The 15,313-nt window shown below is 35.6% G+C and overlaps 1 protein-coding gene across 4 annotated transcripts in view; it reads left to right on the top strand.

Annotated features, from left to right (window-relative positions):
* ATRNL1 (attractin like 1) overlaps positions 1-15,313 on the top strand; it is a 434,071-nt gene that overhangs the window by 78,717 nt on the left and 340,041 nt on the right. For all 4 annotated transcript variants that reach the window (XM_053983741.1, XM_053983738.1, XM_053983739.1 and 1 more), the window contains exons 11-13: positions 6,489-6,573; positions 8,174-8,382; positions 10,584-10,702. In XM_053983741.1, the coding sequence (XP_053839716.1) occupies positions 6,489-6,573; positions 8,174-8,382; positions 10,584-10,702 (413 nt within the window). The remainder of the gene's footprint in view (positions 1-6,488; positions 6,574-8,173; positions 8,383-10,583; positions 10,703-15,313) is intronic.

The following is a 15,313-nucleotide window of genomic DNA, read 5'->3' as shown; positions in this document are numbered from 1 at the left end:
TTTATTGGTCTACATTTATTTGTAAATATGCACTTACAGATCAATAGTGTGAGTCATAAAATCTGAATTAATGTAACTTTCTGACTTTCACACCCCGGTAGTTTTTTATCATCATGAAAATGCTTTATACTAGTTTTTTCTTAAGTAGAACGATATTTTGGTTTGTCTAGTTGGTTATATTTAATTTGGTATTTGTATTCTCTTGCAAGTCGCATTCTCCATGTATTACAAAACTGATAAAGTACAAAAGAAGTGGATGTAGTAATCACTCTTTGGATGTAGTAATTAATCTTTAAAAATGGACTATTTGGAGATTGATTTGATTCAGCCTATTCTTCTGTAATATTCATTTTACCAACTTAGAAACAAATCTCACAGCACGCATTTGATAAAAACATATTTTCCAGAGAACTTGAAATATTTTATGAAGAATTAAATAATTATGCAATAGGTATATTTCAGAATCTTATTTACTTTGTATCGTGAGTTTTTGAACAATGCTTGGAAGAAAAAAAATATATGATGCTATCAGCATCACATTTCCTAGATACCTTGCAAGTGATGGAGTGTTAGCCTTGTCTTGTAAAAAATGGGTGCTGTCTAGAAACCAGCTGAATCCTGGAGATAGAGCCTATGCTATTTATGTTCAAGTTGGGCTAGAGAGTACTTTTGATTATCTCTCTTATTATATGTGACATAGTCCTCTGGATAGATTGCTTCGGCTTTTTATTACCTATGAAAACTCTGCTTTTCATATTAATGTGGAATAACTGTTCATGTGGCTTCATCTCAGTCAAGCTTAGCTTTCTGAAAGGTTGGTTTCTAATGCAGTTTGGAAATCCACACTCCTCCTCTAGTCCAGGCACAGAGATAAGTATCTCCAGAGAGCAATTCATTTTACCAAGCTTAGGACAGAGTTACCTTTCCCCCCTCAGCTTTTCTGAGTCAGTCTTTGCTCTGTAAATTCTGAGCTTAGTCTGTAACAAGTTTTAGACAGTTAAATGTGCTATGAGTCAAGAGCTCCGTTCAGTAATTTGAAATACCTACTGCATATTTGTTAAAGGTGAAGACACAGAGATGGGGAGGCATTATAAAAGCTGCTATGGTGCTGTAATTTTCATAGTTTAATATTGCTTGATGTATTTACTTATACAGCAGTAAATACATGATAAGAAGACTGCTGCATTAACAAAAAAAAAAAAAAAAAAGAGCTTTAGAAATCTGGCATTGGTATACTTCTGTTCTGCTTTGATTTTTTTACTACCAGGTTGCCCCTGGGTTGCTCTGGAAGGCCTTTAAAGATCCACAGAGGGTTATTTTTGTAGAGGTCAGGTATTTTCTAACTGTGCTGTTATTGCTTCATTAATCTGAAAGAGGAAGCTTGGCAATGGGGACAGTCTTGAATGCTGAGGTTGACCTGCAGTTTTCTAAATGATGTTGGTTATGGCTTTTCTTTACAAGGGCCCCCATATGCTTAAAACTTACATTTCTTTTCCTATCAGATCTTAGAAAAGTAATTTAGATTATATTTTATGAGTATTCACATGCAATAGTTGCAGATAAAAATAGGTAATTAGATGCACAAGAATCAGAGTTTAAAACAGACTCTAACTGCTGAGACCAGTATTAAAATACAATTAAATAAATGCTTTTCTAAAGACTAAGGATATTTATTTTAGTTTCTGGCCAAAATGGTGCAGTTAGTAAATATATCTCTGCATGCCAAAGTTCCTGAAGTTTGAGTTTATGACGTATTCAGTCTCAGTCCTTTTGTTCCCCATTTGACAGTTGCTAAGGTGTCTGGCTACCGTTGATATGTGCAGAGAATTATTGACAGGGAATCTCTGTAAAAGCCAAATCTGAAATCCTGGGAACATGGCAGCTGTTTCTGTGCTTTCTCTTAGTGGTGGTTGGAGTTCTGCATTGTTTGGATCTGTGGGAGAAGTGCAATAACCCATATGTTTACACTAATAATATACTCCACAATATTTCTTTTGTTACTATCAGGATTTCAGTTTATTATTATGGATTAAATAGTATGCAAATTCAATTGCTTATGAAAGACAATATTGCATGTGAAGTATTAAGTTTCTTCTAGGGTATTCAAACAAAGCTTAAAAACATTCTCCTATTTTGAAAAAAACTTCTAAATTATTTCATGAGATTGACTTTAGTTCCACTTGTAATCAAATATATTGCTTGTATTTTGTAATAAAAATGAATTGTTTATTCATAAATTGTTTGCTTGTAAAGTAAATTGTTTCACCTCTAGTCTTTGCCATTAACAAAATGAAGTAGTTTAAATATCTGTGAATTTTTTTTCCCAATATGAACACATCTATTTTTGCAGTTCTCCCTGTTTCTGGAGTTACAAATGGATATCAATGTGCCATCACAAAGAAAATGTAAATCAGTGCCTGTGAAAGATTAAGTTTTATGCGTTCCTGAGCACTTAAGTTATAAATGCAGTTTTGGTGCAGTCTGTAAGAGCAATTACCTCCATATTGCTGTGCTATTAGAAGAGCAAAGCCATAATAATATAATGCACTAATTGCTCCCTTTAATAGCAAAGCATGAGGTTGTTGATTTCTTTATACTGCTTGGGGAGTCAATGTTATGTGTATAGTCTCTGTTGTAGATGTTAGTTCTAGAGTTTAAATTCGATTCATGCTGTTATGAACATACTTGCCATTGTGTTTTCCTGAGAGTAAGGAGATTTTTATTATCTGATTAAAGAAAAATATTTATGAAGTGTGGAAAGACTCAGAAAATAAGCTTTCTCCTGTACATAACTTCCATGATGTTTTAGCTGTTTATGTTCAGTGTTTAGTTGTCCAGAGTCATAAATGAGAACCAGACAGAAGTATAATGGTGTCCACATGTTGTGAACCAGTATTACTACTTTTACAAAAGAAAAATGAACTTAATAATTATTAAAAATATGTAAAGAGAAAATAGAAGCATAAGCTGGCATTGGATTCTGTGTAGCATATAAGGCTGCACTACATTGTGGCAGAGTGTTATTGAGCAGAATAAATACATTGGCATTTCAAATCTATTTAAATAGTTTGAAATGTAGAAATGATTTGATAAATCTAAGCATAAAGTAGTGGTTTCATATGCCTTCTCTTAAAACAAAGCTTTGAATGCAGTAACAGGTTGTCACTAAATGTGCCAAAATATAAATGTGATTCTGGAAGTATGGAACATTGGTTGCCTCTTTTTTAAAGACTGTCCTAAAAACTTTTGCTTCTTATTTTTAACAATACTATTTTTTTCTATTATTTTTTTTTCCTCTGTTCAGTCACGTTTTGATAAGCCTAATTAGTTAAATTTTTAAAATCAGGTTCTGTGTTCAAGTATTTTACTGACACCACAATGTTGATTAGAAATTATTTGGTTGTTTTCTGTTTGGTTGTTTTCTGTTTGATTGTTTTCTGTTTGTATAAAATCACTCTGGGAAACCTTCTAGTAGTGTATGAATACTGTTGCAGCATTGACAGCTTTCCTGTGGAATGTCCAGGTCATCCTTTCTGATATCAGTAATGCAGTGTGGCCAGTAGGTTGTAGATGAGATGTGCTGAGGCTTGACCTGCTGGAGTGAGGGCTCTGGAGAGCAATACCCTGTGCAAAGTTCAAGTGGGGATTTTCTCAACCAGCATCACCTGGATTGCTTCAAATCCAGTGCATTTCTCTGGTATTTCATCACAGAAATGTGTGTGACTGGCGATTCTCTGTCAGAGCCACTTCTGTATCATCTGGTAACCATTTAATCTACACTGGGGAGGAGGATAAAACTTTTTCTTTTAATGTTATAATGTGGTACAGCTTATTCTTAAAGCAGAAGCCTTTGTAATAGAAAGAAAATAACCCCTTTATTTCTCTTTGTACTTTTCAGTGGCTAAAAATTCTGTGAATAAGTTTAGAATGAATAGTATTGTTTCTTCATCTGCTTAGTAACTGGTTCTATTAAAAGCAGAATGTGCTTCCGTGTGCTGTGTGCTGTACCTGGTTACAGATAGAACAGATACAAGTATCTTCCACTTTCTATCAGTAAAATGCCTTGAGGGCATAACATTTTATGGAGGAAAATATTCTTTACTGCACAGAGTTTACCATTATTATTAGGCTTAATATAATACAAACAACAGACAGAATGCTGTAATATTGATAAATCATGTTGTAAATATTACATTTGCCATTTGTCTTTTTTTTTTCTTGGAATGTTACAGTGAAATCTGGAAATTTGAATGCTTAGAGATGTTCAAAAGGAGTTTGAAGATGATGGGCAGGGATGAATTCTATTTGATTCTTTACTGAAAAACACCAGGAATCAGTTGGCAAGCTATCTGTATTTTGTATTAATCAACTGTACAGAGAAACTCACATCAGGAATTGAAAGCTGAGCAAAAGTATTTCTCTTGCACAGTGCTCTGTTCAGTGTTCAGTAGTCATTGAGAAATCTAGGAGGAGATAAGAGGGGAGGCTATTTGTAATAAGCTTCCTTCCCTCTTTTTTTTCTTGTACTCTATTGAAAAGACCTGCCAGTTTGAAAAATACCATCAGTAAGAAAGGAATTATTATATCTCCAGCCCTCAGGGGTTCATCATCTGAAAATCAGCCTTTATTATGGTTTTATGGTCTTCCCTTGGTGTTAAATCCCACTTTTTCTAAAATAAATTTCTAAGTACAGGAAAGACTACATATTTATGTTCATAATGTATATGTTCGTAAAAATAAGAAAATTAATGTCAACGCTTCCCAAGATCAGATGAAAATGTAGTGTGTGTTTTAAAATCAGATGGAAATTTAGTGTGGGTTTCCTAAACTGTTTCCTTTACCATTAAAGGCACACAAGTTCATGCATGCTGTTTCTGTTAATGTGCAGTGACTTAAGAGCAGCAAGAACTTGATTTTAAAGTGTAACAGATTTTGCTGGTCAATTGTTAAAATGCTTGCTTTTGGTTGAAACTGTTTCAGGAACATCTCTCTTGGATTGTGCATACTTTCACCACTCTATTTAAATAGAGGAAATAAGAAAAGAACAATTGTGAAAGATGAAATGTATTAATAATTCCATAGTGTTGTCGTAATATAATGTTAACAAGGATAGTGGTAGAAGGTAGGAGTTGAGAAAGAAGAATTTTGGGTGTATTGCTCCCATAAGACTGTGCATGAATCTTACTATACTTTCTTCACACTGCTAATTCCATTGAGTCCACCACCTATGTCAAAATTACTGCTGTTTGAGCCATCTGCTTTACTCTGGTAAAAATTTGCTTTTATTTTTTGTTTCAATTTATAAAGAGGTGTAATTAATTTATTTATCACAGCCATGGTCTTACACTGGCTCTCTTTATGGGCTCAGGCTGTGATCTGGTGAAAGCACGAGCTGATTTAGTGGTGTTGCTGCCATAGCTGTGCCGTGCTATCCCCTCCTGTGTGCTGAGTTCATCCTCATGTGACCTTGCACCGAGGCGTTCCAGTGTGCTTTGCTAACAGGATGCTGACTGCACAAGGTGCTGCTGGCAATAATTTTCTGCTGTCAATAATTTTCTGCACTAGAAGTGCCAGAACAGCAGCCCTGGCGGAGTTGAGCTGTTCTGACAGTGGGAATGAAACCAGCTTGGAAGACTGTTCCTCCTGGATTTACCCATTTCTGGTTTTTTAAGCTCAGGAGTGAGGTGTTATGACCTGACCACTGAGAGATGCCTCTACCCAAATTAAAGTACAAAAATGCTGTACTTTCCTTGAAGTTTCAATCTGTAGGTGCTCCCTATTTCTATTACTGTGGGATTTGAATATATGAAGTCAGTAAAGTTTAAGTAGGAAGTAATGAAGAAAGGACTAATTGTTCTAAAGAACTAAAACTCTCCTCAGGAAAGAAAAATTAAACCACACTGAAACCACATTTGTGTACAACAGTTTGAAAAGAAATGTGCTTGAATAATTACTTTGATCTGGAGATCCTGATTCAGCATTCCCCTCAAGTATGTGGAAAGTAATTAGTAGTATACTTAATCAAGATACCAAAAGTAAGACAATAATGAGATGGGTTGCATATCTGGAGGAGTGATAGTTTATCTTTAAACACTTAAGAAAAGAACTAAGTTCACTGCCATAGATATTCCATTAAATACTTATAAATTGAAACCCTTTAGCTAATTTGGGAGTGTGTAGACATGAGGGCAATATTACTGATCCCTTGATAGAAACAATGGCCAGGGCTTGTTCCTGTGGGTGTTGAAACTGGCTGTGAAGGCAGATGACTGTACATGTAATAAAGTGACTCTTCTGTGAATGTCCTGTGGTCTTGATAAATGTTAGGATAGATCAGTGCTGCTGACAGGTTCTTGAAGCATCTACTCACAAATGCATCTTACAGGAGTTGAGTTGATTTATCCTTGAGTGGTTAAAATATACTTCACATGTATTTTGCTGAAAACTTTTCAAATTATTTGATATATGCTTGGTGTTTTGTCTTTCAGCTTGTGATGAATGGAAGATTTTACCAAAACCTAATCTGCATCGAGATGTCAACAGATTTGGTCACACTGCTGTTGTCAGCAATGGGTAAATGAAGTGTCTCTTAAATTTTCCTTGCCATTTTTCTGAAGGAGAAACCTGTAGCAGAAATCACACTTAAGTGAAGTATGGTTCAATAACAGAACTGATGTAACTTATTAAAAGGGAAAGTAGTGCTCATCAGGTAATCAGTACAGCTAATCCCCTGTCTGCTGGGGATCTGTTCAGTGATGTTTTAGGTGAATGTTCCAGGGGACTGAGGTGTTTTCTCAGTATTGAGGGCTACACTGAATTTCATATTTTGTACCAACTATAACCCTCACTTAGGTGTGATGGGAGAAATCTTTTTCTCTTTGCAGTATGCTATAATTCTGCTTTCTTCTACAATCATAAAATAACCATGTAACTAAAATTTGTGGGGAAAAAGGAAGAGATTTTGATTATACTGATACAGTTATCTTTACCACCTGAAGAAGGAAAAGCCTGTCAGCAACTAGATGATATTAAGTTGGAAAAGTTGTAGAAAACAATAGTCAGGTTTAAAGAAATGTATGTTGTTAAATTGTCTCAGCTTTTGTTTTGCTGGTTGCCAACTGGCCTAGTATCTGAAGTTGCAGTACTGTAGATCATTGTACCTCTTCTACATTATTCATCACTCTAATAAAGTCAGTACTGAAGTATTTGTGGACAACTTATGGATCCTCTATATAAGGATCCTGTATAGGTCAGAAATGAGGTAATGAGTAATGCTACAAATAAGAGTGTGACTTCTTTTCACAAAAATAGCACTAAATTGTAAGTATGTACACAGAGCACTTGACATTAATCAATGAACAGATTTATTTATTAAGACAAAATTGCTTGGAATTAATGAATTCAGCATCTGATAGTTTTTTCATTATGATTTATGCATTATGCCATCTAAGCCTTGTCTGATACTTTGAGAATTGTCACTTTCTATGAACTACATTAACAATGCCTTTTTTTTTTTAAAGAATTTAATGGTATTTTTCATAGGGTTTTTGGTACCAAAACAGTGCAATACAAGACACTCTCCAGATTTCTGCTATTGGTAACTCTGTGATTAATTCTGTTTTAGGAGTATATCATACAACAGATATAGAGGTTTTCTATTACTGTCTTTCACCTGAGACAGTTAGTTCCTAGTTTTAATGAGAAGGGTGAGGATTCAGGTTTAGTCTTTTGGTTCCTGTGTCAGCAGCTACTGCACCAGAAATGTTACCAAAAAGAAATATCCATCTTGCCAATTGTTGCTGCCTGTCTTGAAAAGAATGTTCTTGTTTTCAGCAGGCCAGTATTTCATGCTTTGTTCTCAATATTTAACTGCAAAAATGAGTGCATTCTTCCAAAGCTCTTCATTCTTTTTTCCAGACATTTGGATAGGCCACTCCCTAATCCATACAAAACAAGGAGCTTTCAGTAATTTTTTTGTTGCTCTCAACTTCCATGGAGAAATAAATTGAAAAAGTAATCAATAAAGGAACCACTGATAGAGTCTTTATTAGAGAAAGAATAAGATTTTATTTTAATGATAATATGTGGGTTTTTAATTGTGCATCAAGACAGATAAGAAATCAAGAAAATGGGACTACAATAACAGTTAAATTTCCTTGCTTTTTCCCGATAGTTCCATGTATATATTTGGGGGTTTTTCAAGTGTTCTATTGAATGACATCCTCGTGTACAAGCCTCCCAACTGTGAAGCATTCAGAGATGAAGAGCTGTGCAAAAATGCTCGTCCAGGAATAAGGTGTCTGTGGAACAAGAAACATTGTGAATCTTGGGAATCTGGACACGCTAATAATATCCTTAGAGCAAAATGTCCCAAGAAAACAGGTAAGTGAATTCTAGTCAGGTTTGTAATGCAATGTAGGAGATGGGGGTGGGCAATCCCCAAAGAAGCAACCACGTAAAAGTGGTCACTGGAATGTTAAGAGTGTTCCCCCCTGAGAATACCCAGTGCAAGAGATCTAGTTATTTAAAAAAAAAAAAAAAATCAGTTGTGGAATCCTTTTGTATTTTACATGCGAAGAAGTAGATGCAAAAGAGCACAAGTTTAAGGTGCTAAGGCAGAGCAGAACAGTGAGAGCACAAATGGGCACTGCAAGTGATACCTGATGTTATGAGCATATGGCACTCCCATACCTGCATGTGCCCAGTAAGAGAGGAAAGCATCACTGCTTCAAGCAGATTACCTATGAAACAGAAGCATTTGTACAGAACAATATAGTACAGGCACAGCTGGGAAAAAACCTGAGGCAAAACAAGCCCTTTGCAGTGTGTCAGATGGGTTCAAGTTTGTCATATGAATTTCTCTGTGGCATTGTGATGGCTGTATTGTTTGAAACAGCAATTTACTGTTATGAATAACTGTTCCAACCTATTCCTAAGCATTTCAGTTTGTCACAAATAAATTGCTTGTGAAAGTGTTGTTCTTTTATGTCACATGAACAGAATATTTATCCCTACTACATGCACCTGCTATTTTTTCTGTGCATCTTTCCTTTCAGCACAGTGTAAAATTGCTTCCCAAATTTTGGCTGTGTTTTGTGTGTACAAACTGCCATACAATTAAACTGCCAGTCTGTGTTTAATGATTGTTGAAAAGTTACTAGCACTGTTATTAATCAGTACTTCAAGACATTCTATTTTTCTGATAGCTTTTACTTGTTTCTAGACTGGCTATAAACTCTCAAACTCAGGAAAAAAAATGGTACATGATATAACAAAAACATTATCCAGGTACAGTTTTCTGGAAAATGGCTTTTGTACAGTTTCAGAACTGTTAGAGATCTACAATCTAGAACACTTCATCTATATAGAAAAAGAAAAAAACCTTGTGGCATTATATTCAAAAGTAATACAGACAAAAGTGGATTTTATAAAAAGCTGATCATAGCAACAGATGTTTATAAAAGCCAAACAAAACAAAGCACAGACAGGCTGAAGGAAAATAAAGTTAGAGCAGTTTCTCAAGTACAGGTGCTGCAGTGGAAATAAAATTCAGCTCAACTTGGAAGAGATGAGGTCTGTGTAATTCCAGTACTGAAGAATTTGTGTGAACAGCACTGTTTCACTGCTGTCAAATTCTTCCAGTATCAGATGGTAATTTTTTGCCAAAAGCCGATTTTTCATATATTCTTTTACATTACTTGGCTCAGTTGTTACCTGGTTGAGAGTAGCATCTGAGAAACTGCTGATGGTCAGTATTAAAGGATAAGCAGAAATTTTGGTGGTTTTCAAAAGATCGATTCTTGGATGACAAGACTTCCCTTGCAAAAGAATCTCTTAAGCTTGCATGCACCTGAAACTAAAGAAGCCAAACCAAACAGGAATTGAACACAGTAATCAGTACAGGAGATGATACAAATTCTCCTATTTTGCATCATGGTGATTTTTAAAACCTTGCCTCCTTTAAATAGAAGTAATAATTTGTATCCTAAATGATTTTACATAACTTAAGTTTTAGTCCAAGTCCCATTATTGAGAATATAACATTAATTCTTTTTGAAATACTTTTTGTAGCTAAAGGACAGAGCTTTAACTTACCAGTCATTATTAAGTTTATAAACTAATGTACAAAGATTTAAAATGTCATTGTGTTGCTCATATCTGTCTTAGATTGTTTTATTTACTTTTATCTCATCATCTTGCATAGCCCTCTAATATTTTTATAGAATCCTACATTTGAAGAAAATCTTTTTTCCATGTTAAAAGAGTGAAGGAAAAATACTTGAAAAAAATTTTTCATACACTTAATTTTTGCATTGTTCTAAGAGAGCTTGCATGCTGTAAATCGGTGAATATTCCGTGAGTTCATATGAGACTTATGAACCTTCAAATAAAATCGTTACTGAAGGAATTTTTAAAGGAGTAAATCCTATTAACTGAAAAGAATTAATTTCCTACAGTAACTTAAACCCTTATGAATGGCTAGAGTTCAAATGAAGGCTGTAACAGGAAAAGCTCTGAGGAAGTGTCAGAGAGGTGGCGTTATTCTCCTTGTGTGGGACGTTTCTGTTTGATTTGTGTGGCAGCTGCTGCAGACGACAGATGTTACCGGTACGCGGATTGCGCCAGCTGCACCGCCAACACCAACGGCTGCCAGTGGTGCGACGACAAGAAGTGCATTTCAGCAAACAGCAACTGCAGCATGGTGAGTCCTCGCAAATCTCAGCATGTTAGCAGTACTTCTCCTTTTCTAGGTCTAGTAGATTAGTAGTTGCTTGTTTTCAATACAAACAAACTTGTTTTCCAGGCTTTTGAGCTAAAATCGTTGCAGAAGGCAGAGATGGACTGCAGCAAAAAAAAATCTGTTTCAGGGTAAAGCAAGTTTTCTTCAGGGTTGTGTTGCCTACTATATATTTCTAAAGACAAATACTATTATCCCTTAATTAATGACATTCAAAAAGTCACAGAGTCATTATTAACTTGGATTTGTACATATGTGTTGTACAGTAGACAGGCAGAAACCATGGAATCCCATCAAGGGTGCTGTTTGGTTTTTCTCCTTCAAACAGGACCAGGCCAGTCTCATTAGTCATGGTCTTCTGATCATTGATCATCACAGAAATGGTTTTCTTTGTCATGGAGTCACTTGTCATCTCATTAAAGGAATAGGAGCTTCTGTAACCATGAGGTCCACTGGCTTGTGATAATTTGGTTCTGGTCTTTTTAACTACAAGCCATCAGATCATATAGATTCATGCGAGTTTATAGTTTTCTCTTTTTGATATTGCCTAGTGCCATGTTTTATACTTTATGTTGTTGTTCACCAGCTGCTGCATCTCTTGTTTGTTAATTTGATTTTTCTCAAGCTTATAATAGTGTTTTAACATTATAAATTTTGCTTCCTTACATCTTTCAACTATCCACAGACACCTGACTGTACTTGAGTTCAAAATCCTTTCTTGACACACTTTCATTAGTAAAAGTATCTTGGTCTCTGTCTTGAACCTGATGCAAATCAATCTTGTTCTCCAGACAAATTAAGGTGTGAGTTGGATTGATTGTGACTCAAATCTTGCCCATTCAGAGTGAGCACAGCCAGCTCTAATCACTGGCATTTGTAGCTAGTCACTACTTATAAAAGCAATGCAGACACAAATTCATTAGTAGTCATGTTATAAGTCTGTCAGAGGGATTTCACATTCCAGGCACTAATGGTTAGTTTCCTTTGTGATCTTCAAGGGCCCTTCTTTTCCTGACACATTGTTCTCCATTAGGTGCTAATTTTCAAACCGTGGTTTTCAGCTCTTGAACAAGGAATAGTTGCTAAGGAGCAGACCATCTTCATTCCTAATAAATGATCTCTAATAAATGTGTAGCACTAGGTATTTTAGCACAACCTTCTTGGTTCAGTGTCCTTCTTTGACAACCTTTCATGGCTAAGATTGTCAGCTTAATTAGTAGACGATGCTCTAGTCTGCTCAGTATCATTTCCTGTCTTTTATTTAGGGTTTGAAGTGGATAGCAAAGGCTGTTAGTGTAGTTACTGAGGAATGGGGTAGCAAAAATTCATCAAAATGATTTCTGGAAAGAGGTGCTGTCATAAATGGAAGGTGGCTGTTGTAAAACTAGTCTATTGGCCGTGAGATGATGGAAACAGAATTTTGCAGCTTCGATAAAACCCACCAAAATAGCATCAACAGAATGGCACCATGTGGAAAACCAGAATGAATCAGGCTGATTATCCATTTTCATAGACTGCTACTTCTGGACTAGGCCCACAAACGAAAATGTTGTGACAGCACTGTGATGGTAATATGGGATAACAAGCTGTAGACTTAGGAACATCACAAGGAGCCTTTGCAGCTGTACAAAGGCCTTGATTTATGACTTAGATCATAGAAATCCTGATGAGAATGACAATAATGTTTTATGATCTGCTGCTGTTGCCTCAAGGAAATTGGCCAGTTTACTAAAGATGTGCTGTCAACCAGTTTGGCATTGGCCTCATGGTCACGGATATCTTCAAAGCAGATACTGCAAAGCGTGGCTACTCTGCTGATTGGAAGGCCTGTAAAATATGAACATTTCCCTGAAATAAGTCATCTGTCTAGTTGGACAGATGGACTTCATGAGTAGTGCTAATGCATTGATGATGCACATTCACCGGCCTTGATCACCCTCTGATGTGAGCCAGCACATTAACAGGATACTGTATTCCCCTCCTGTGCAGATTCATGCATCATCAAGGTATAGATCATATAGATCATGTATCTCACACTCATATCTGATGTCATTTCAAGCAGAGGCTTGCAATGCCTGGTTGATCTGGATCTGCTTAATATGTTTATGAAACTGTATTCACCCTCTCTGCACATAAAATGCTTTATCTTGCATCCTATGAAAATGATACTCCCTTGCTGCTGATCACATTGTGCAGAAAATTGACTGTATTTTATAAGGGAAGCAAGTCTTTACCAAAAAAAGAAAAAAAAAGGAAAGGCTTTGTGGGAGTGATTAATTTCATTTTCGATTGCTGCACCTTTACAAGATGTCATTTTTCATGAAGTAGTACCATGGAAAAGTAAGCTCCTCCATGAAAGCAAAGTCTTTGAGACCAGCCATGCTCTTACTGCCAGGAGCAGTCTCTGAATTTCTTGTGTTGGTCCCCACATGTGCAATACAATAGTGCCTCAGCTGATGACAGTTACCTAAGTACAGCCCAGACTGGTGTGTGATTTAAGAGTTCTTTATCTGAGTGTGGCAACATAAAATAAACATTGTCAAATCCATGAAGGGAATGATAAAGAGCATTTTGCCAAGGAAATGGGATACTAGAGGAGGCTTCAAAGAGACCTACAGTCTTACATTGTTAAATAATTTTACACAGTGCCTTAAAGACAAGAATCCCTGTTTTTTTTGTAATGTTTGCATTGCTTCCAGAAAGCTCCTTCTTTCACAATGGGAGTTGGATGATACACTAATACCCATAATAGTAATCATGGCAATCTGCCTACATTTGAGGAATTAAAAGAATAGTCAAGAGGCAATGTATAAAGTAGTAGAAGGAAATATGAATAGAATAAAGTTTATCTTGGAGGAAACAAAGAAAATTTATGAGTAAGAAGTACCCAATAGCAAGTTTTGGGATTAGCTTCAGGGAAATAATAGTGAATCTATAAATTAATAATTTACATTTACACTAGGCAAACTAGACAAGGTTATACTGTTAACCTGAAAAAATCCGAGAGGAGGAGAGAGGTACATAATTTAATAGTGATTTCTGAAATTCTAAGATAAACTACTGTAGTATTTTCATTCTCCAGTAAATATTCAGAAAATCACTGCAGTTCATAAGTCTGTCTATATACTACCATATCAGGATCAGTACTTTAAAAAATCTAAGTAAATCAGACACGAGGGAGGCTTTATACATAACATGATTTACTCATGCTTTGGTGTGTAAACATTATAAATATCCTACAGCAATATAGAAGTTCTGTAACAGATGGACTGTCATCTTTCTGAATTTCATTGGGTTTGGTAGTTTAAGTTATAACCTTAATATCGTGATAATATGAATTACCTATTGGATTCACATCTACATTGAACTAATGAGATTTTCAGGCAAGCAATGTTTAAATTGGATTTAAGGGAAATAAATGCTGGGAATAAGGGAATACAACAAAGAATATTATTATAGAACAGTCACTAGTACTTTGAATTTTATTTTAAACATTAAATAACCAGCACACAACAAGCTTCATGATCAGAAAGTAATAGAACAAATATCTCAGCATAGGTGGAAAATTGTAATCTGTATGTAATACCACTGAAGAGTATATAATTTAAAAAAGAAATCAGAATGCTTAAGGGTATGTCAAAATTGAATGTTAAAAGTGAGCATTAATTCACCTATTGTAATGAGCAGATGGTGGTTACTTGTGCTCTAAAATTCCCTTTAAATCATCTCTCAGGAAGTTTTGTGAGTATGTTTCATGACTGAGTGAAACTAAATGTGAGTTTGTACCAAAGATTTTTTTTGTGCTTTACTGTTGTGTGCATTTTTGGCCTAGATAGTAACAAGTCTGTTCCTTGCTGGCATTGCCTTTGGCTCTGTTTCGTGTTGTAGTGCAGATGCCTGCACATAGACCTGCTTCTCTGGTTATTTTTGCTTCACAGTAGCCTTTGCCATAGAACAGAAAAAAGTCAGGACCTCTGAAAACAAACTTAGTGGTAGGCATCTGATCCATTAAAGGCAAAGAATAAAAATAAAATAAAATGCCTCAACAGCAGTGTTGTTCAGCGGGAATGAAGCTGGTTCTGTGTGAGATTGAGAATTCACTTTCACAAATGCATTATTTCAGGACTTAAAAAAAACAGAAATAAAAGGAGACAGCTTTTCTCCCCCCTGCCCTATCACTGCCATATTGCAGTACCAACCACTGTGTAGCTTATTGTCATGCAGTCCCTTTATAAGTTGTTTAGTCATATTCCTGGAGACTAGTAGAAAGGAAAGTAACCAACATTTTCAATAAATAATGCATTTGCTATCCAAGTGCAATCCATTATTGCTGCCATGTATTATTTTAATGTTTTGTTATTTAAGAGAGACAAGTCTTGTTAGGGTTTGACAAGAGGGACTCTCAGAGGTCCCTTCCAATCTCAGCTGTTCTGTGAGTATAAAGCTGTCTTGCATTAGGACTTACTTTTAATTATTACCTTGAAATTAAGTTGGTAGAGAGAGCCTTATAGGTGAGCTGATGAATTGGCTGAGGATTTAGGGCAGTTCATTAAATAAGGTATCAATACAACATCT

This window comes from Vidua macroura, chromosome 8, assembly GCF_024509145.1.
Source record: "Vidua macroura isolate BioBank_ID:100142 chromosome 8, ASM2450914v1, whole genome shotgun sequence".
NCBI lineage: Eukaryota > Metazoa > Chordata > Aves > Passeriformes > Viduidae > Vidua > Vidua macroura.
Note: the sequence above shows the minus strand (reverse complement) of the source record. Positions and strands in the feature narration are given on the sequence as shown.